Source organism: Lynx rufus, unplaced genomic scaffold, assembly GCF_022079265.1.
Source record: "Lynx rufus isolate CCGP_SWC_20201006 ecotype Redwood Valley unplaced genomic scaffold, mLynRuf1.p SCAF_17, whole genome shotgun sequence".
Taxonomy (NCBI): Eukaryota; Metazoa; Chordata; class Mammalia; order Carnivora; family Felidae; genus Lynx; species Lynx rufus.
The window spans coordinates 13,897,303-13,919,862 of NW_025814831.1; the positions used below are offsets into that span (position 1 = coordinate 13,897,303).

Sequence of the window (22,560 nt, forward strand, 5' to 3'; positions counted from 1 at the left end):
ATCAGGGGTGCCCAGAGGCAGATACCCCAGGTTGGATGTGTCCCAGGGAAGTGGCTTTGGCTTTGGATAGCTCTACTCTAGCTCCTTATGGAAGGCCTCCCATAACCTGGGGAGCTTCTCTTCCCCTCCTTGGAGGAGGCAGTGACCAGATCTGAAAGTGGCAGAAAGGCCACACTGCCAAGAAAAGTCCACCCGGCCCCAGCCCAGAATCTTACTGGGGCAATGGAACTGGTTGAGACCTCCATGCCTCCTCATGCCAAATTTCCCCCTATTTTGACCTTAAACATGGGTGTTCCCACTAGGAGGATGGACGGGGATGAGCTGAGGGTGGTTCCTTTTACTATCAAGAGTTGTATTTTTGTACGGTCCTCCCTTTTATGCCAAGTATGTGTGTGCCGAACTGTGCAATGGATTTACGTAGCAAACTTGAGTCTGCAAATAAAGCAAAGTAAAAAGCCACAGCTGGAGTGTGCTGCAGTCTTTATGGGGAAGGAGGGTCTTCCAACACCAGGGGTATCTAGAAGGCTCTTGAAATACCCAATGGAGTTAGGAAGATCCAGGGATTGGTTTTCTTAGAGAAAAGTCAAAGAAATTAGGGCATTTTCCCTTGGTCAGCCAGCAGTGGCCAAAAACAATGGAGCCTTCAAGTGAAGTTGGGTCTTCTCTCTCTCCTCCTGAGATTCATAAAGTGTCTTCAGCTCTATAGCACATCGTTACAAATCCACTCTGGGACTTACCTTGTTTTCCTCCTTTTGAGGACAGAGTCCAGCCTTGTGATTTGGAGAATATCACTCCCTCTGTCCCCCACAGTGAGGAAGGGCTTGATGAGAGAGACCACCCCGCTCACCATGGAAGATTGCCTAAGTAGAAAGACCTGCTGGAGTCATCTCTTGGGGATGTCCTCACTTCTTGGGCTTTGTTTGGGGAGGTTCACATTTGTTGACCAGCCCTTTTAGGTTTTAGCATCTTCTCAACAGTGGCAGGCTATGTGTTTATCGCTCAAGATTAATTGCATCACATTAAAATGTAAATTTGGTTTTGGTCACTTAATCCTTCTCTGGGTTGGATTCCTGGAGTCCCGAAGTATTCTGCAAGAATTGATCCTTCTTCCAAACAGACTAAGTGAGGACGTTATTGGGGATTAAGAGTCCTTTCTCTCCTGAGAGAATGGATGGAGGAAAAGGCCCATCTGGTTTGGACGGAAGGTGACAGAGCCATTAGATTCCTTTTTTATTCACCAGTGTTGCTTAGCAAGATGAGGGCTCATCTTCCTGTTTATATACATTGGTCTGTGGGTTGGCCAGACAAGAGTGGGAGAAATTTTCAGCACAGAATGCAGCCCCATCTGCCGCATTCCCTCTGGCTGGTAGAGCCAAGATAGCCAGAATGTGGTCCGCTTGGTTCACTGCTTTTCTGAAAAATCTGCTGCTTGAAGCTGGCGATCCTACAGCCTCCATTCCTGGAATTCATCTAGCAAGACAATGGCCTTTGATGGCAATCACCTGGAGGTCACAATAGTACCCAATGATCTGGAGAAGTGGTGGGATTTTTATTCCATTTGCTTTAATTCAACAACTCTCAGAAGGACGCTGCTAGATTATATGTTAGATATCATTGCTGGAATGCACCATACAGGTCATGATATCCCGTTTTCTCTCCATGAATTATCCCAGGTATATCCCCTCTCCCCCAAATGATGGTCCAGTTTTCTGAACAAATACCACCAATGACACCAATTTGCTACTACCCGAGATAAGTCGTTCCAGGGTTGGTCAGAAAATCTTAACTCTTAATGAGCCAAAGTGGAACCACTTTCCCCCCTGGCCTTAAAGCACATGAACTGTGCCCCTGGAGTACATGGTCCTTCCAGTACTGGCATCTGAAGAGAATTTTCTTATCCTACTTCTCAGTATTAGACGTTGCAAGCTTGTATTAGACAAGGCTGGGTTGTACTGCAGTAATGAATATACCACCCCCCCCAATCACAGTGCCTTAAAACAAGAAAAGTTTGTCTTCTGTTCATCCAAAGTCCAACGAGAGGCTGCCAGTTCTGGAAAATCTTCAACCAAGTGATGGCAGTGATTCAGAATCCTTCTATCAAGAGGTTCCCGCATCTTGGGGTACTGTTCCATCCACACAGGTAGGGGAAGCAGCACCAAAAGAATCTCACGGGGCATTTATGGCCAAGTCTGGAAGTGACTGATATCTACTACTCACACTCCATTGGCCAGATTCCAATCACATGCTCCAACCCAACTGCAAGGGAGAATGGGAAATGTAATTTTCCTATGTATTCAGGAAAGGGAAACAGAAGTGGTGGGCATCCAGCCAGTCTCTGACAGATGGCAATTTAAGTCACCTACCTCCATTTAACAGGTTTTAAGCTCTCACCTTCCTAAACCTTACCTGAACAAAACTCACTTCTTCAAATGTGATGCTTGGATCTGAAGTGAGACCAAGCCTGTCTGATCTGCACTGAGGAGAAAGGGACCATTTACCTCACACTGTGCTTCTCCTCCTCCTCCTCCCTCTCCTCCTTCTCCTCCTTCTCCTTCCCCTTTCTCCTTCTCTTCTTCTTCTTCTTCTCCTTCTTCTTCTCCTTCTTCTCCTAATGTTTATTTTTGAGAGAGAGGGAGAGAGGGTGAGGGGGTAGGGACAGAGAGAGCGGGGAGCAGAGGATCTGAAGTGGGATCTGTGCTGAAAGCAGAGAGCCCAAAGTGGGGCTCAAACTCATGAACTGTGACATCATGACCTGAGCCAAAGTCAACCACTCAACCGACTGAGCCACCCAGGCACCACTACCTCACTGTGCTTCTGTCGATGCATTGGCTTTTCTGGCAGACACAGCACATCATTGACATACACTGAGTCCATGGGAACTGCTCTTACGCCACATCTTCTCCGTCCTGCCTAGAGCGGTGGTCTCTTGAATCTGGGAATTATCATTGAGGAGCAGTGAAGCCCATATGGAATGGGCAGGAAGGAGCAGAATGCAGTGGACTGGACGATGGTGGGGCTGGCCATCAGCAGGGCCCATGCAATTAGGGGCATGAAATGAATTCAGAGGAATGTCTTGCCCAGATGAGCAATAGGACAGCACTTGACCAGGGGACAGCAGGGGTCTAAGGAACCCTGACTCCATTGGTTGGCTTGCTTGCCTTTGTGTCCCACCTCCTGTAGGGTCTATGGGGCATGTGCATCTCGATGTGCCCAGTCTCCAGCCTGCCCTTGAATATCCAGAGAGCATCCCAGACACTGCTTGCCAGGATCCCCCTCTAACATTCCTGGAAGTGCCCCAAGATGCTCACCTGCCCCGTGAATCCATCCCGGGGGACGTTCCAGCCCATCTTTACCCCAGGCTGCCCCACCATTCCCCACCGCAACTGGCTTCTCCAGGCCATAGCCATGCTCACCCAGTCACCCTAGATGTGGACACAGGCCCTTTATCAAAACACAGCCAACACTAGGATAAACTTGAGCCAAACTTTATGAAAGGCTTGACCAGGAATCATCCTGTGGAACGGAAATGGCTGAAAACTGGATCCTGGAACTCAGAGCTCCAGTGGTCCCTGGGCTGGTCCCTGCTGGCCCCTATTCCTGGCTCTTGCTTGCACTTTAGCCCCTTTCTCCCTGCAGTGTGTGTGTGTGGGGGGGGCGGGGGTACTGCGGATGTCTCACTCCAGAACTAGGACCCCCCACTCGCGGCCTTCTCTGGGCTCCACCCAGGTCTCGGCCTCTGTCCTAAACAATATCATCATCATCTCATAAACTTCTGGCCACAGCGCACATAACCTATTACACGGTCATGCCTTAAACTTCTCCATGCCAGAACAGAACTCTGTTATTACTATTGCAAAACCAAAGGCCCATTAGTGTCTTTCCCCAAAATATGAATCAGAAGAGTGATGGCAGCTTTACCAAAGTGATGCTTCCTCGCTTCCTCTCTCCTAGTCATCGAGACTTCACAAATGCCAGGGCGGGCTCTCAGAGGCCCCCATTACGCGGAACTCTGCTGTCTCAAGTCAGGGCCGAAAACTGTAAGTGTGGACCACCTGGCCAGTAAAGCTGACAGCGGAGACAGGCTCAGTGAGCTGTGAGAAGTTGCAGATGGGAGGGACTGTGGGCTCATCACAATAAGCACGTCAGCCCTGGAGGCCACAGCGGAAGCACAGACCTGTAGGTGGGGACTCCCCGCCAGAATGACAAAGGGAGGTCTGGACTGTCCCACCCCCAGCTGGCCAGGGGCTTTGCCGTGTAAATAGCACTGGAAGTCAATCCCAGATTACTTACTACACGTTTAGGCTTTAACTTCTATTGAGTAGACAACCTAGGGGTAATTTTTGTAGCATGTGTTTCACGCTTCACAACTAATGCCCCTTAAAGAGTTGAAGTGGACATGTTTAAGGAAATAAAACACAGCAGGCCCAATAAACATTTGGAGCTGTAGCTGGGAAGCCGGACTACCCCATCTGGATGAGTGAGCCATCGCTCGGCAGTGAACTAGCACGAGATACCGTATTAGCTCAACAGGGGAGTGTAATGGGATGTGGTCGGTGATCCTGCTCCTAGTTTTGTTGGGAAACGTGCCCTGGACGAGTGTGAGTGAGATAAGGACAAGCTGACCACAGTTGTCCAGGAGGAGCCTGTGAGCCACCTGAGCCCTAGACACTCCTGACCCCCCAACCCCTGGCTCCAGGAGTGTGGCCGCCCTCCTATTCAGGGAGGCCAAAGCCTCTGGCTCTAGGCTGGGGCTGAGCATATGGGGAGGAGGCGGGCCAAGAGTCAGGCTCTGTGGTAGGGGGTGTCGCGAGGTGTGGGGGTGAAGAGAGGTGAGGAACAGAAAGGAGGGGTGATGGCGATAAGCGTAAGGTTTGAAGACCCAAGGAAACAAAATGTTTGGAAAAGAAAGCATTTCAGAGGTATAAATATTTTGTTGGTGGTGGTAGTGAGTAAACCTTTAGTAAAGTCCCAGAGGTTTGTAAATATATGCTACATATTTGTACGTTGAACGATTTCTTTTTTTTTAAGTTTGTTTATTTTGAGAGAGAGAGTGGGGGGGGGCGGTAAGGGCAGAGAGAGAGGGGGGAGAGAGGATCCCAAGAAGGCTCCACACTGTCAACACAGAGGCTGACACAGGGCTCGATCTCACAAACCACGAGATCGTGACCTGAGCCAAAATCAAGGCTCAGACACTTAACTAAGTCACCCAGGTGCCCCCTCCTCACCCAGGTGCCCCCTCCGTTTTTTTTTGTTTTGTTTTGTTTTGTTTTGTTTTTTACTATTTCTTAATTAGCCTTGGGATTATTCATGGCTCTAGTCATGCCTACTCTTGTCCCCATAAGTGGTGCCTCGGAAAACTCTCAGAGCAGACCTTGTGGGTGCTCTGAAGAAGCCTGAGGAGGAGGGCTGAAATCAGTCCCTCTTAGCACTTAGGAAGAAAAGCAAAGGACTGGAAGCCCTGAGGAAACATCCTCCTCAGTCCCCAATGTCTGCGCTGTCCCGTCACAGGCGCTGCTCACCCAGGACCGTGTGGAAAGGAGCTCGGGGCCCTCAGGGAACTCCCTCCTAGTTCCAGGCATGGCCATCTGGTAGGCACTCTACATGCGAAGTCACACACCCATCGCAGTGACATCCAGCAGCTTCTGGATCATCTGGGCGTGGGTGCCGTGGACGGGCAGCCCATCTACCTCCGGGCCCACCTCGCCCGAGACTCCACTCTGGACTTGGGTGCCGCACCAGGATGCCCAACGCTTTTTCTTCCTGGAAAAACAAGGGGATGGGGATAGAATGGGGGAGGGGGAGGAAAAAGAAAGAAGCACATACATTTACAAGTGGAGGAAGAGTGTTTCACTTGGCGTGGACTCCTTTTTAAAAACGAATTTTTGCTTAACCACAGTAATGCCACTGGCAGACTCATAATGAGAAATAAGTGTCCTGTATCACCTGTCATCTGCCCCAAACCTCCCAAGAAGCAGCAATTTGGAACAGTTTGGGATGTTTCCTCTGGTGACTACCTTGGAGTTAGTGTTTGTTAAAAACACTGAAGATTCACTTCTGCGGGGACAGCACGGGCTACTCCTTGCAACCTAGCCCCTGCTCAGCTCTGGATCATCCATCTGCGGCTTTTGTGCCGGGGAGGCTCCCATTCCTCCTGAGACGCCGCCGTTAGCCTCCTGTGGGGCGTGTACCAACTCCTGCTGCAGCCACCTTCTTGTCTTCTCCATACGACCCAGTGTGGATGTGGGGGCATCCGGAGGGAGCAGAGCCATGGAGAAAATGCAGCCTGACCTGAAAGCGCCGGCCTACGCCAGCCGACTCCATCTTGCTCGGTGTCCTTCACCTTGACCACGCCTCCTCCCCTCGAGTAACCTCCCGCTCACCTGCCTAACAGGACTCTGACCCTTCCCCAGCCAATCGGCTGAGGCCACAGCCATTACCCCACCAACTGCCCCTAGGCCCTAATAAAACCTTTGTCCTTTTGAAACTCGCTCCTCCCCCCCCCCCCCCCCCCCCCCCCGTATCTCTTGAGCTCGAGCTAGCTCGAATAAAGGCTCTTTTGCTTTTACATCGGACTCGGCTCCCTGGCGGTCTTTGGGGATCACGAATTCTGGGCATAACAGACCCTGGGCCCAGCAGGCAGGGTTTAGGATCAGACAGATCTGACTTGGGTCTTTCCTGGTAGGTGTTTTAACTTCTCCTTGCCTCAGTGTCCTCATCTGTATAATGGGGATTTTGATGATAATAGTAGCAATGCCTCCATTAAATAAGACGATGGAAGTAAAGCACCTAGTGTGGTCCTTGGCACACAGTAGGTGCTCATGAGATGAAGTGAACTATTATTGGCAGGGTTGGGTCCCCTGGCCTTTAGCCCAGAGCTTTTTTTCCTTTGACATATTTGCTCATTTTTTAAAAAGTGATTTGATCCCCCTCATTTCACCTTCCGAAAGTAAAGGTCCCAAAGAACTACTTATCAAAGCTAGCATGAGTTACTCTCTGGTTGAAAAGTTCTCCCTGAGGAAGGGGGTCTTGGGTGTGGGCAAAAGGAGAGAGGAAGGCGCCTGAGGGGCAGAAGTCAAGTATGTTCTCCCCCTCCTCCTCCTCCGAAAGCAGAAGGTGCAGGGGGGAGTGGTGGAGGAGACATAGGAATCCACAACAGGAAGGTTAGGACAGGACTGAGAAGGGCTCTCATCTTCCTCCTCAGGCATTTGCTCATTCATTTCAGCACCCATCAAAGTTTCCTTGAGCGCCAGCTGTGTGCCAGAGATGAACCAGGGATACAGTGGTGAATGTGACATAGTCCCTGCCCCCCTGGGGGGTTCATAGTCTAGATAAGTGACCAGGCAGGCACAGTCTATGGGGATCACAGCCCCAAGCAGGGGGCATCCAACCCTGGTTATCAGAGTGGCTCAAGAAAGACTTTCTAGAAGACAGACAGCTAGGATGTCAGATGACAAAAGAGCAGGAAGGAGCCAAGCCAGGGGCTGTGAGGAGCACTCACTGAAAACCAGTCAAAACAATGGAGAGAGTGCTGGCAAAAGTCACCTGGGAACTGTCTCTACTCCCAGCTGGTGGGAGAGCCTGCATTTCCACCTGCCCTGGGTGCCAAGTTGGGAGGGACACCCACGGGCATTTCCAGGCATCTCTTTGTCCACCAGCCCCTTCCCAGGGACCACCCAGCCTAGAATGGCATTTCCTGCCCTTTGTTTGGGCTTTATTCTTCATTTCTCTCTCCATTGGATCATATCCTTTCTTTCTGGGGGAGTGCTCCTGGGTCCCCGGAGGGGGGATGGGCATTTCCTCTTAGCGCACTGCCCACTGGCACCATTCCCATCCTTCTGGGTCCCAGGGAGAGGCTTGGGGTGTCAGGGTGCATGTGATTAGACAGCAGCTTTGGAACTGGTTGGCACTCGGTCTCTACCAAGAGCCACAAGGAACAGCTGGGCCAGTGGAGACTGCCTGAAAATTTCCAGGAATCACTGAATGACCACACCATCTTCAAGGAGATGCCACCACATGGAGGAGGTGACAGAAGACAGGAGACTTGACCTGGAGGCAGAGCACCTGGAGGCTGTGACACCAATCCAGGCTGAGACAGTGTGGCATGAGAGGAGGGACAGAGGACTGAAGTGAGACAGGAAGGCCAGGGCTTGGGGCCTAGTTCATTGTGAACAGGGAAAGAGGCCCTAGGATGCCTTCTGGGGCTTAGTGGCTGAGTGTGTGGGTGGTCACTGTTGGTTCACACAGAGTGTGTGGTAGGGTGGTGTCATGGGTAGGTGATGTTGCTGTTCAAAGTGGGGTGGGAGAAAGGGGCCTCCTAGGAAGTTAGAACTGTTCTGTATCATGATCTTGGCAGTGGCTATATGGATGTATATGTATGTAAAAATTCATCTGCTGTACATGCAAGGTGTATGCACTTCTTTCTTCTATGTAACTCAATTTTTAAAAGTTAGAAAGAAAAGTAGAGTGGGATGAAGGTACTGGAAGAGAAAAGGAGCCCAGGATGAAGCCATGCTCCTGCTTGTCTGTATCATCCATCTATCCATCCATCTGGCCAGACAGCCAGCAATCCAGCCATCCAGCCAGAAATCCAGCCATCCAGCCAGAAATCCATCCATCCATCCACCCATCCATCCATCCAGGCATCCATCCATCCAGGCATCCATCCATCCATCCATCCATCCACCCATCCATCCATCCAGGCATCCATCCATCCAGGCATCCATCCATCCAGGCATCCATCCATCCAGGCATCCATCCATCCATCCATCCATCCATCCAGGTATCCATCCATCCATCCATCCATCCATCCATCCAGGCATCCATCCATCCATCCATCCATCCATCCAGGCATCCATCCATCCATCCATCCATCCATCCAGGCATCCATCCATCCAGGCATCCATCCATCCATCCATCCATCCATCCAGGCATCCATCCATCCATCCATCCATCCATCCAGGCATCCATCCATCCATCCATCCATCCAGGCATCCATCCATCCATCCATCCATCCAGGCATCCATCCATCCATCCAGGCATCCATCCATCCATCCATCCATCCATCCAGGCATCCATCCATCCATCCATCCATCCAGGCATCCATCCATCCATCCATCCATCCAGGCATCCATCCATCCATCCATCCATCCAGGCATCCATCCATCCATCCATCCATCCATTCAGGCATCCATCCATCCATCCATCCATCCAGGCATCCATCCATCCATCCATCCATCCAGGCATCCATCCATCCATCCATCCATCCATCCAGGCATCCATCCATCCATCCATCCATCCATCCATCCAGGCATCCATCCATCCATCCATCCATCCATCCATCCAGGCATCCATCCATCCATCCATCCATCCAGGCATCCATCCATCCATCCATCCATCCAGGCATCCATCTATCCATCCATCCATCCAGGCATCCATCCATCCAACCATCCATCCATCTCCATCCATCCTTAGTCCTTGTAAGGTGTCATCAATCAGCTCTTAGCTCTTGACGAGGTGTGGGGAATGCTCTCCAGCCATTTAGTGCCCTCAGATAAAACTCCCAGGCACAGCCAAGGGCTGGAGCAGGCAGGGTGTGCCTTAGATGATGGTGGCTACCTTCCCTGGGCTCCTCAGCCTGGTGCCCACACCTGCTACAGTTACAAGGGGACCCCTAAGAACCGTCCCTGAATATGGGAGGCCCTGCTTACAAGCAACTCACAGAGCAGAGATGGGGGTGGGGGGACATTCCTCATCCTGCTAATCAAGCTGCACCACCTGCTCAGGCCACAGCTCTGCCCACACCTCTCGATGAGTCAGGGACATCCATGGAGCCACCTACAGAACTCTAGCATGACGATCCCAGTTACTCCCCCTGCACGCTGCACTGCTTCGTGTGCCTGCACCTTGGCTTATGTGGGTCCTCTGCCTGGAAGAGCCTTCCCACCCTTTCTTACCTGCCTACTTATATCCCACTTATCCTTTAAGACCTAGCTCAGCACCACCTCCTCCAGGCAGCCTTTCTTGAGCCCTCTGACGGAGCTGAGTGTCTGCTCTCTGTCCCCACAGCAGCTTGCCCTGCACACTTCTATCGTTCCATGAGTCCCCACACCTGACCCCAGGGAGATCCCGAGTTCCCTACCCAGGGCCTGGGTCTGACCCCATTGCCTCTCAGAGCAGAACTGGCCTGGCCCAGAGGAGGGGCTCAACACACACGAGTTTGTACTTTTGCTTTGAAAACGTTTCCTTTTATTTTCCTTACAAGAGCGATACATTATTAATGTATTTATGAAGGACTGGGTGGAAACTCAAAAGGAGAATTTTCCATCCCCAGAGGGTAAGCATTTGGTCTCTGTGAATTTGTTTGGCTGGGTTCATTCTTTTGTGTCTGTGTGAATCAGGAATCATGTGTCAGGCAGCCCCCCTGAGTGTTTTTTTCCAGTTCAGATCCAGGAAGTGCAAAGAAAACACAGAAGGCCCTGTGGGCCCCTATGGGGCAGACCGTTTCCCCTGAAAATGTCACTTCAAGCTGCTCTAGTGCCCCCAACCCCACATGGCACCCTGGCATTAGCAAGAACCAGGAAACTTCTGAGCCACGGAAACAGAATGGAGTCAGAAAGACCCAGGCTCAGGTCCAAGGTCATCTCTTAGCTGGGTGAGTTGGGCAAGCCACCTCCCTTGTTGGAATCCCAGCTCCCTCATGTGTAAAGTGGGGACAACATCAACCCAGGGAGGTGCTGCAGAGAAACGGGGTGGCAGGAGGGAGAAAGAGACACGGAGGGAGAGACAGGGCTCACTCGCCCCACCTGAGCTGCTATGTCCAGGCTCGAGGCTCAGCCTTGGGAATGCCTTCGCTTCTCCCCAGACCAACCCTCTAACCCAGGGTCTCAGTGTGGTCACCCAGAACATGTCAGAAATGCCACTTCGGCTCAACTCAGGTCTCTGGAGTCAGGTGCCCTGGGGTGGGCTTTGCACCCTGTGGTTTACGATGCCCTGAGGTGATTCAGATGCCTCTAGATTTGGGGACCTGCTGCCCTAACAAAGCACTGCATCGGCCTGCCCGTTCGTTCATTCGTTCGTTCTACAAGAATTTACCACTATGTTCCCTCTGCTGGTTGCTGGGAAAGCAGACACAAAAGACCTGGTTCCTGGTCTTGCATTTAGCGATCCATACCTTTGGGAGGCCAGGCTAGGAAAGTGAGGCCTTCAGTTGCACGAGACTGCTTCTGGACTGGTTAGGAGTGGCCGCGGGGTCAGCGGCCCAGCCTGACCTCGCACGGGAACCCCTCCTCCATGGGCCCACGTCAGAGGCTTCCTCCTTGCAGGGCTGGGCAGCTCGGCAGAGGGCAAGGTCTTCCTTACAGTGAACCAGAATCTGCTTTCATGATCTCTGCCTTTTGGCCTGCTTCTGTCTCTCAGGGGGCCGAGGGCGTTGTCTGTCTCCCTCCTCCAGGAAGCCATTCAGGTGTGAGCCATTCATGCTCCCCCAGTCTTCTCCCCTCCAGGCCAAACACCCCAGCTCCCTCCACGGTTTCTCAGGCTTTGCGGCCCTCTCAGCCTCCCGCCTGCCCCCAGGTGAAGCTGCTGCTCACGGGCAAGTCCCTTCAGGCCTGGGATTTGGACATCAAGTCAGGGCTTTGGCTCCAATTTCCCATGATCCAAATTATTCTGGAAAATTCTCCCAGAAGGTGCTTCAGGCTCAAGGAGGAGCAGGGGATGAAGAGGTGGGTTTGAGTCTGCGATTGGGGTGAGTGGGTAGGGCCGTGGGAACTGAGGCCCCAAGAGAGAAGGGCAGAGTCATTGAGTCCTTCTGTTTTCAAACAATAATCATCCTAAAATAATCCACATGCCAAAGAGCCACATTTTGTGGTGGCAAATTTTGCTCCCCTACATAGGCAGGCTCTGCCTCTGGCTGTTAACAGGCGGCAGTGGTCCTGGCCCTGGGCTGAAAGCCTGAAAGCCCTGCCTCTCCTGCAGGGAGTGGCCAGCTGGGGTGTGTTACCTTAGCAACGGATGGAAGGGCCTGAGCCCAGTCCTGCTCCCCAGGTGCTCTGGAGGGTCCAACTGCCTCCCTTAGGTAATGTCTGTGGACCTCACATGAGTTGAGGATGTACAGCACACAGGCCAAGGCACATCCTCCCCAGTTAGAAACACCTAGAACAGAAAAAGATTCTACCATAGAATTGGAAAGCTTATGGGGTCCATCACCCTGCCTCTAAGCAGCAGAACTCATCTCAAAGAGTGGCCCCAAGGGGGGTGTGGGTGGCTCAGTCGGTTGAGTGTCCAACTTCGGTGACCATAAAACCTATGACCCACAAGGAACGGTATGGCCATAGACCACCCCTCATACGATGGAAACAAGCCAATCAGGAATGGACCACCCAGCATCTAGAGTTATCCAGTCAATAAGGGTAGGACCTGAGAAGAAACAAGAGGGAAGGGAAGGGGCTGACCAAAACCCTATAAAATAAAGACCCTTGTCTATAGGGTCTTACTTACTTTGTAAGTAAGAGTAATCTTATAGTCTAATAAACTATTGCCTGCTGCTCAGTTGTGTCTTCAAAGCAGTGAGACAACAAACCCCGGGTATTGAGGTAAAAAAAATTCTGCAACACGGACAGTTCAGAGCCTGGAGCCTGCTTCAGATTCTGTGTCTCCCTCTCTCTCTGCCCCTCCCCCACTCACACTCTGTCTCTCTCAAAAATAAATAAACATTAAAAAAAAAAAAAAAAAAGACCAGTGGCACCAGGAGCTCCTGGGAACTTGTTAGAAACATAGATTCTTGGGCCCCAGCGCAGACCTGGGCCTGACTGGCCCGCCATGTGAATACTCACCAGTGATGACAGCAAAGTCAGCCTCCACATCACAGGCAATCACATCCCCATTTCACATGTGTCTTTTCACAGCCTCCTTGACTTTGCCCTTCCCAAGCTGATTGCCCCATCACCGACCCCTGAAGGCAAGGGGAACCAAGTCAGTGTGTGTATAGGATTGGGCAAAATGGGGGCTCGTTGTGCGGCAGGACGGTCCCCCCCCCCACATGTGTTTTGTTGCCTCAGGTTAGGAAAAAGGGTTGCTTCTGGGTACATTTTCAGACAACTAGGAGATGTACTTCTCCTTCAGATCTTCTAGGAACTTCTTTAGTTAAAATTGAGTTGAGGGGCGCCTGGGTGGCTCAGCCGGTTAAGTGCCCAACTTCGGCTCAGGTCATGATCCCACAGTTCATGGGTTCGAGCCCTGTGTTGGTCCCTGGGCTGAGGGCTCAGAGCCTGGAGCCCCTGCTTCAGATTCTATGTCTCCCTCTCTCCCTGCCCCTCCCTCACTAGTGCTCTCTCTCTCTCTCTCTCTCTCAAAAATAAATAAAACATACAAAGTATTTTTTAAAAAGGGAGTTGAAGTTTGGAACTCACTAGAATGTGGCCAGTGCCCTACTGAGTCATGCTCTCTAGTCACAGATGGAATACCCCCTATGCTGATGTTACCAAGCCCGAGGGAGACGCAGCTGTGGTTCGTCAACTTTTGAGTGACTCCTGCTTACAGAGAGGCTTCAAGGAAGGCCCTGAACCCCATCCATGTCCTGGGGAGCTGATACAGATTGTAAAGGTCAATTCTGTAATTTAATGTAAATTAAAGACTGAGCCTGGGTGGCTCAGTCGGTTGGGTGTCCAACTTTGGCTCCGGTCATGATCTCACAGTTCGTGAGTTTGAGCCCCACATCAGGCTCTGTGCTGAGAGCTCAGAGCCTGGAGCCTGCTTCAGATTCTGTGTCTCCCTCTCTCTCTGTCCCTTCTCTGCTCTGTCTCTCTCTCTCTCTCTCTCTCCAAAAAAAAAAAAATTATAACTAACTCTGCAGCCTACCCATCTGAGGTGGTGCTAGAGGAACACCGTTTGGTCCTGTGTCCAGGTATTTCTGGAGACTTCTGTAGGCCAGAGGTCAGCTGAATCTGCCTCCAGGAGAGGGTTGTGGCTGCCTTAAGATAACCGCTTACCCAAAGCACTTGTCCAAGGGCCTCAAGGGCAGAGGGCCAGGCCATGCAAGCCTGCAGAAAGGTTGCATGGCTCTTTTTGTGTCTGTTTCTAGAAAGGCCTGGAATGCGTGGAAGCATTCCACCAGAGGCTAGCATTCACTGTGAGATGGTGGACAGGGACCAGAGCTACCCCACCTCGAGTGCCAGAGACCTGGACGCAGCCCAAAGAATCAGACTGTTGTGAATGGCCAGATGCCTTAGGTCCACACCCTGAGGATTTCTCTCTGAAAAATTTTCTGGGTCCACGACAGGCTACTGAATGAAGGGAAAAAATAACAACCCCAGCATTGGTATTTTGTCTATTTCTGTCTCTGCTCTTTTGCATTTTATGAATTTTATCTTGTTTGCTCCTCAGGTGAGTCCTTGTTTGCCTCACTTGATGGCATTCCCAGAATCTCCAAGAGGGATGGCACCTAGGTCCTGGGTGGTCGGTAGTACGTCCATGACAAGGTAGCTGCCGGTGGAAACTGAGGAAAACAGGGTGTTGATGGAGCAGAGGGGAGAAAAGACCAGGGGTGGTCCTGCTGAGAAGGGGGTGCTGGGGGAAATCACAGGAGAAGCTTGGGATCCTTTGGGTAAGAGAGGGGTCCAAGGGCCCACAAAAAAGGGGCAATTGGAAGGCACAAACAGCAAGCTCTACCTGTGTCCTCTGGGATCTTAGGGGGATGAGCAAAGATTAGGGGTCCATTCATCAGGGGAAGAGCAGCTCCTTCAGACCCTGATGGCCCCTTTGGACTTGGAGACCCCTTCCCTCCCCGCCCTGGGCACGCCTTCCTCCAGCCCTCAGGTCCTTCGCCTGGCCAGCCTCGAGAGACAGGAAGCCCAAGCCAACTGTGCTGTGGGCACCACACCCACGGCCTCTTCTGGGAAAGACCAGGCGATTTGCAGAAATTTTCTACCCAGCCAGGAAGACTTTCATTGTCTCATCCAACCTCAAAAGCCAAAGGAGACTAATGAGTCTGGGAAACACTCTGAAGTGTTTGAATGAAGAGAACAAACAAACACAGAACAGAGAAACTTGCCTTAATTACCCCAGGGTCTACACCTACTCCCAGGGGAAGAACACTACTCTGGGAGTTACAGCAAGCCTTTCAGAAATTCAGTTCAAGCAACGTGATTCCATGAAAAGCATGTTTGGAGGGGTCCTGGGAGTCTGGACTCCTAATTCTACCAGCAACACTAATGGGCTCAGCGACCATGAGGAACCTCCATAGGCCTCATTTTTGGACACTCTACCTTACCTACTTCCCAAGGTTTTAAAGAGGCTTCAACAATATATGGATGTGAAACCTCTTTGAAAGCGATGAAGTTCTGTACAAACACAAATGATCACATTATATTATTAGCAATCGGAATATTGCACTAATCATATATTCAAGATATATTTCAAAACTAAAGCTCTTATAAGATGAAGCACAGTATATACATGGTGCATTGGTCCTGCATGACTAAAAGAATATGTTATGCCTTGATTTTATTATTATTATTATTTTACTATTAGTTTTTTTTAAGTTTATTTATTTTGAGAAAGAAAGAGAGAGTGTGAGTGGGGGAGGGGACAGAGAGAGAAGGAGACAGAGAATCCCAACCAGGCTCCACACTGCCACACACAGCCTGACACGGGGCTCTAACCCACAAAACCATAGATCATGGCCTGAGCCGAAACCCAGAGTCGGACTGACTGAGCCAACTGACTGAGCCAGCCAGGTGCCCCTATTTTACTATTAGCTTTAATATTTTAGAGTTGGGGGAATAGAATTTTCCTTTCTTGCTGTGGGAATGTTGGATTTCTAAGTGATAATGTTGTTATTGTCTACACAGATCACAATAAACAAAGAACATCTCTGGAGTAGAAAAACTATGGACCCCATAGAACTCCTTCATGTCACCTGTTCAATAGTCAACTAAAAAGGCGTTTAGGGGCGCCTGGGTGGCGCAGTCGGTTAAGCGTCCGACTTCAGCCAGGTCACGATCTCGCGGTCCGTGAGTTCGAGCCCCGCGTCAGGCTCTGGGCTGATGGCTCAGAGCCTGGAGCCTGTTTCCGGTTCTGTGTCTCCCTCTCTCTCTGCCCCTCCCCCGTTCATGCTCTGTCTCTCTCTGTCCCAAAAATAAATAAACGTTGAAAAAAAAAAAAAATTAAAAAAAAAAAAAAGGCGTTTAGTGCAGACACGCTCTTGTTGAATCCTCTGTGTTACCATTGGCGGCCCTTCCTGTGCGCTCAATTGCCACCAGATGGTCGAATCTGCCAGGAAGCAAGGGCATAGGGGGTTTATGGAGGGTGTGGCTGACTTGTTGGGTCATGTGTTTGTGTGAAGGACCCTTGTGCTCTCTTTGATTCCTTCATTCCTACAGAATTTCACTCAACATTTATGTGTGCCACGGCCTGTGCTGGGGGCTAGTTGATCAGATCATTTTTTTTAAAGTTTATTTGTTTATTTTGAGAGGAGGGAGGGGCAGAGAGAGAAAATCCCAAGCAGGCTCTGCACTGTCAGCATAGAGCCAGACTCGGGCCTGGAACTCAGGAACCGTGAGATTATGACCTGAGCCGAAACCAAGAGTCAGATGCTTAACTGACTGAGCCACCCAGGTGCCCCTCGATCAGATCACTAAAAATCTCATCAGAATCTCTAGCGGTTCATTAGAGTCAGAGGCTGTGAGATTGAGAAGGCCAATGGTCAGGGTCACGTGCTTGACGCTGCTGATGCCCTGCCCCATCTCCACTAGCCAGTGGGCACCAGCACCCAGGGGTTGGAGCGTTGGCTGCTCCTGGCCCACTTGTGGCTTCTTCTAGGTTCTTGTTCGGTTTACGAACACAAACAGACTTAAAAAAGAGTTGAAATGGAAGACGAATGAATCTAATACAAGACGGAGATTAGATAAGAGGCACAGGGAGCAGCGGTAAGCTTGTGGGCTATGGAATCAGATGGTGTAGGCTCTGAGTCCAGATCCTCCCGCTCCTGGCCTTGGCCAAGTGCTTAACCTCTCTGACCCACATTTGCTACCTCGGATGACCTGACAAGGGGACCTGTCTCATACAGGGCTGAAAGCAGCCTCCCTCGGCCTCATTTTTGGACACTGTGCCTGCAATACCTACTTCCCCGGGTTTGAAAGAGGCTTCAACAATATAGTGGAGAAAATGCACAAGAGGTGCTTAGCAGAGGGCCCTGCACCCACTCAGTGCACGGTAAGTGGTAGTAGTTGTGGATGTTATCACTATTAGGAGGAATATTATCTTTTTTTCTCCACTATTTTTAGGTTTTTATTTAAATTCTAGTTAGTTAACAGACAGTGCAATATTGGTTTCAGGAGTAGAATGCAGTGACTCATCACTGATCTACAATGCCCAGTGCTCATCACAAGCGTCCTCCTTAACGCCCACCGCCATATAGCCTATCCCCCACCCACCTCGGGAAAATACTGTCTTGATTATCCAGTTTAAAAACATGAAAATCACACTTCTTTATTTCTGCAAATCCTCCCATGATGGAGTTCTTTAAAATCTTTGCTACAGGTAGCTAGGTGGTTAAGCGTTGACTTCAGCTCGGGTCATGATCTCGCGGTCTGTGAGTTCGAGCCCACATCGGGCTCTGTGCTGACAGCTCAGAGTCTGGAGCCTGCTTCGGATTCTGTGTCTTCCTCTCTCTCCGCCTCTCCGCCGCTCATGCTCTGTCTCTCTCCCTCTCTCAAAAATAAGTAGACGTTAAAAAATTTTAAAAATCTTTGCTGTGGGAAACTGTGTGGTGGTTGCTCAAAACACGTAAAATAGAATCACCACGCGAACCAGAAATTCCACAAAAGAACGGACAGCGGGGTCTCCAAGAGATATTGCACATCCTTGCTCACGACAGCGGTGTTCCCACCAAGCGAACGGTAGAAGCAGCCCAGTGCCCACCGACAGACGAGCAAAAAGAACCAAAAGTGGTGCGTCCTCAAAAAGGACAGAAATTCTGACACGTGCTACAACATGGATGAAACTTGTGGATAATTTGCCGACCGAAATCAGCCAATCACAGAAGAACGAATACTGTAGGATCTCACCTTTATGAGGTACTAGAGCAGTTGATTCATGGAGACAGGAAGTAGAAGGGTTGGGGTCGGGGTTGGGGCCGGGGTGGGGGATGGAAAGTCACTGTTTAATGGGGACAGCATTGCCGTTTGGGAGATGAGAAGGTCCTGGAGATGGACCCACGACAATGCGAATACACCTTAATGCCACTGAACTGCACACTTAAAATGGTTAAAGTGGCAACATTTATGTTATGTATATTTTACTACAGTAAAAAAAAAAAACAAAACACTAAGCTCTGAATGCTTTTTCTGTACATGTTTTTATTTCTATTTTATTAAAAATATTTTTTTATGTTTATTTATTTTTGAGAGACAGAGACAGAGAGAGAGCAGGGAAAGGACAGAGAGAGGGAGACACAGAATCTGAAGCAGGCTCCAGGCTCTGAGCTGTCAGCACAGAGCCCGATGTGGGGCTTGAACTCACAGTCTGTGAGATCATGACCTGAGCTGAAGTCGGACGCTTAACCGACTGAGCCACCCAGGTGCCCCTGTACATGTTTTTAAAAAACAAAATCTTTATGCCTGGTCTGTGCCCTCTGGTTGTGCATAATGTGGTGACATCATATATGCCTGGATGAATAGGCCACCGGGTAGGTTTTGGAATGTAATCCTGAGGCTACATGTCCACGGCAGAAAAAGGCAACCACTGAGAAGCAGAATCAACAAAAGGAAGGAGCTTTTTTTTTTTTTTTTAAGTTTATTTATTTATTTTGAGAGAGAGGCAGAGAGAGTGAGCAGGAAAGGGCAGAGAGAGAGAGAGGGAGACAGAGAATCCCAAGAGGTCTCTGCGCTGTCAGTGCGGATCCTGATGCAGGGCTCAAACCCACGAACCGTGACGTCATGACTTGAGTCGAAACCAAGGGTTGGACGCTTAACTGACTGAGCCGCCCAGGCGCCCCAGGAGGAAAGAGCTTTGACCCTGAATTTCCTCTAGATCTGTATCAATGTCGTTGAAAAAGCTGTTTACAAGACCTCCAATACATTCTCTGTTCTGCAGGGAGAACACCACTTCTGGATCTTCCCCCCAGGAGAATTCAGTTATATACCTCATGAAGGTGGATTGATTTTTTTTTTTTCTAGGCCTGCAGGGTCCATTTAGCTACAGTGGGAAGTAATCCACTCCTGGGAAGCCTGTTCCCTGGAAAGAGTTAATGCATCTTCTCCAAAGAGAGCAGAACCCTCTCTCCACCTCTCTCCATTCAGCAAACGGAACAGCACCTGTGTTAATTGCCATCGGGGATCTCACACAAGAGAATGTTCCAGCTTCTCCCCGGAGATCCGGAGCTTTGTTTATATGCCAACTGTTTGCAGAATAGAAACATCTCTAATATGAACCATACATGTTCTTGCAGCTTTAAATAGCATATCAGCTCCATGATTGAACTTTTCATTGGTGACTCAGGGTTGTCATTATGATCACCAAATTCTGCTGTGACGTGCAGTAAAGCTATGCCCTCCAGGCCTATTAAGTCAGTGTTTTAAGTTCTAATGGGACACTCATTAGTGGGTTGTGAAATAAATTCGGCCACATCAGCATTTCCAGAAAAGTAAAATAGAACACCGAAGAACAGAATAGAACAGACTGGAATAGAAAATGTCAGAAACTACTGTTTTTTGAATCTTCTGTTCTAGTTGTGTGTGCATGCGTGTGTACTGTTTTGCAACGCAAAATGTATTATGTATTACTTTTGTCAAAAACGTTTGCAGAACACGGTATAAAAAATTATAAGATCTGAAATTCATCCCTACCTACTATAAAAATATTTTTCAAAATGTTTGATCATAACACACAGTAAAAAAAAATACACATACTTGGGGGCACCTGGGTGGCTCAGTCAGTTAAGTGTCTGATTTTGGCTCAGGTCATGATCTCACAGTTTGTGAGTTCGAGACCTGCATCGTGCTCTATGCTGACAGTTCAGAGCCTGGAACCTGCTTCGGATTCTGTGTCTCCCTCTCTCTCTGCCCCTCCCCCACTCACACTCTGTCTCTGTCTCTCAAAAATAAACATTAAAAAGGCACACACACTTGCATAAAGTTTCATGACAGTACTTAACATGATGACTTAAAACATACAATGGTATTTCTATTTCTATTTCACCTTCCAAAGGTGCTGGTTACCCCCACTGGAATGATTCACTGCCCTCTGATGGGTCATGACCCAGTTTGAGAAACTGTTAAGGTTTTGTTTTTTATAATTGTCCTATGGTCTCCCTCTATGGAGAAGACATGCCATCTCTCAGGGACCTGCCACTCCCAGAGACCCTCTGCGAAGCCCCCAGTACAGCTTGAGACCCTCCAGTCTGGCCCATCAGAACCCCGAGGTTCTGTCCTCTCTGGAGTTGTCAAAGTTAATAGCGTGTGGGCTTTTCCACCACCACCACTCACACTGGGAGGTGACATACATACCTGGGTGACTTGGGGTCCCCATCTTTGCAGAGAAATGCCTGAGCAGCTCCCGCTGATTCACCTTGGAGAGTTAATATGGGGATCTGTGTCTTCAGGACCCCTTGAGAGTAAAGGCAGAGGGTGGACGCATCAGCCCTAGTGCTGCATTTTGGAAATTCACGTTGGCTTTTCAAAAGCTCCTTTGGAGAGGATCATCATCATGGGTGAGCAGCACCTACCTGTAGAATACTTTGCTAGGAAAGCCAAGACCTGGATGCAAAAACACTTGCTTCCTTTTAGTCGTGAGTAAACCCCAGGGCTGGTGGAGTGTGTGACCCTGAGTGGAACTGGGCTAGTGGCACCAATATTGTGGGCTAGCAAATAGGCTGCATGTAGATGTCCATAACACCATGTGATCGGAGGCCTACCTATTCTGGCTCACTGTCCTTGTGAGCGCTGAGGACATATTTAGGTGCCCAGGTGACAGGGAGGCAGCTCTCCACTAAGTATGTGACATGCATGCTTTCATTTAACTGGCACAACAATTCTATGTGATAAGAACCATTATGAATCCCATTTTACAGAAGAGGGAAACTGAGGCTCAGAGATGCCAAATAACTTAGGCAAAGCTGAACATGGAGGTCAGTGTCACGACCTCAGTTTCCACCCTAAGTTCTCATCTGGTCCCCATCCTCCCCTCCCTGCACACCCTTGGGGAAGTTCGAGAACAACAGAAGAGAGGTCCCAGAGTCTGGGCCTGGAGTTAGCTACTGATAGTAAAGTGATTTCCAAAAGTGAGTTTGACTCTCAAAAAAGGCACCTTTTCTAATTACAATAATAATACATATTATTGTAGAATACATGGGAAGCACACACAAATTCCAAATTAAAATAAACTGACTTGGGGCAGCTGGTGGCTCAGTCGGTTAAGCATCTGACCCTTGGTTTCTGCTCTGGTCGTGATCTCATGGTTTCGTGAGTTCTAGCCCCGCTTCAGGCTCTGTGCTGACAGCTCAGAGCCTAGAGCCTGCATCAGATTCTGTGTCTCTTTCTTTCTCTGCTTCTCCCCGGCTCGAGCTCTGTCTCTCTCTGAATCTCAAAAAATAAGTAAACATTAAAAAAAAAAAAATAGTCTCCTTCTTGGGATAGATTGAAACTAGTTCAATCTTTCTTAAAAAAATAAATAAATAAAAATAAAATTGACTTGATTTTCTTTAACTAAGACCTCACAGCAGTTTGGGGTGGAACCCATGCGCCTTCACTGGCCCAGGATGAGGTCTCCCCGCAGAGCTTGAGACGCCTAACAGAGGGCCTGCGACAGGGATCGGACCCGGCGCTCATGATCCCACTGGTTCTGCAGGACCCCCCAGACTGCTCTGTGGACCAGAGGGGGTGTCATAATCTCCGTCATCAGCCCCTCACACCCCTCACATAAACCCAGCCCAGGTAAGGTCTATGTTACGACCATGTGCTTATATAACAAATGTGGATTCGGGATGGCCCAGCTTCACCGTGTTGTTGCCCCAAGCCCTTTGGGAACTGCCACAGTGGGTGGAGGGGCCAGAATCATTGTCAGAGACCCTAAAGGGCCTCCCTCCAACCTCTCTCTCCAGCCCCACCCCATGTCTAAGGGGGAAAGACAGGAGGAGGGCAGTCAGTCCACTAAGGGAAACTCACTGAGCACATTCTACATGGGGCAGGCCAGGGAATGGGCAGGGAGGGGGGTGCGGGGGGTGGTCACAGCAGGCTGAAAGATCCAGCCCCTTTCTGTGCTGTGAGGAGCAGCCTGGTGGCCCGGCACGAAGACTGACTAAAACACCCCTGGGTGGGAAGCTACGTTCCTAGCTGTGTGATCTTGGACAAGTCACAGAAATTCCCTTAGTTGTAGTTTCCTCCTCTGCAAATGGGGTTAATCATGCTTCCTTCCCCCAGGAGTGCTGTGGATGCAGTGATAGGATATGTGCCAAGCACTGAGCTGGCGGAGGCTGGTGCATAGTAGGTGCTAAGTTAAGGCTGGTGGTTTCTTACTTTCTTGACGTTGGATCAAGGATACAGGATTCCCGTAAGAAGGGGTACCAGG

The 22,560-nt window shown here is 49.9% G+C and overlaps 1 protein-coding gene across 1 annotated transcript in view; it reads right to left on the reverse strand.

Moving 5' to 3' along the window:
* Window positions 1-5,566: 5,566 nt before the first annotated feature.
* The window catches only part of DGLUCY (D-glutamate cyclase), a 43,909-nt gene continuing 26,915 nt past the window's right edge, over window positions 5,567-22,560 (reverse strand). Inside the window, 7 exon segments of the mRNA XM_047079736.1 lie at window positions 5,567-5,726; window positions 5,728-5,760; window positions 11,999-12,150; window positions 12,831-12,937; window positions 14,401-14,491; window positions 16,220-16,266; window positions 20,502-20,601. Of these exon segments, the coding sequence (XP_046935692.1) occupies window positions 5,610-5,726; window positions 5,728-5,760; window positions 11,999-12,150; window positions 12,831-12,937; window positions 14,401-14,491; window positions 16,220-16,266; window positions 20,502-20,601 (647 nt within the window). The 3' untranslated portion in view covers window positions 5,567-5,609.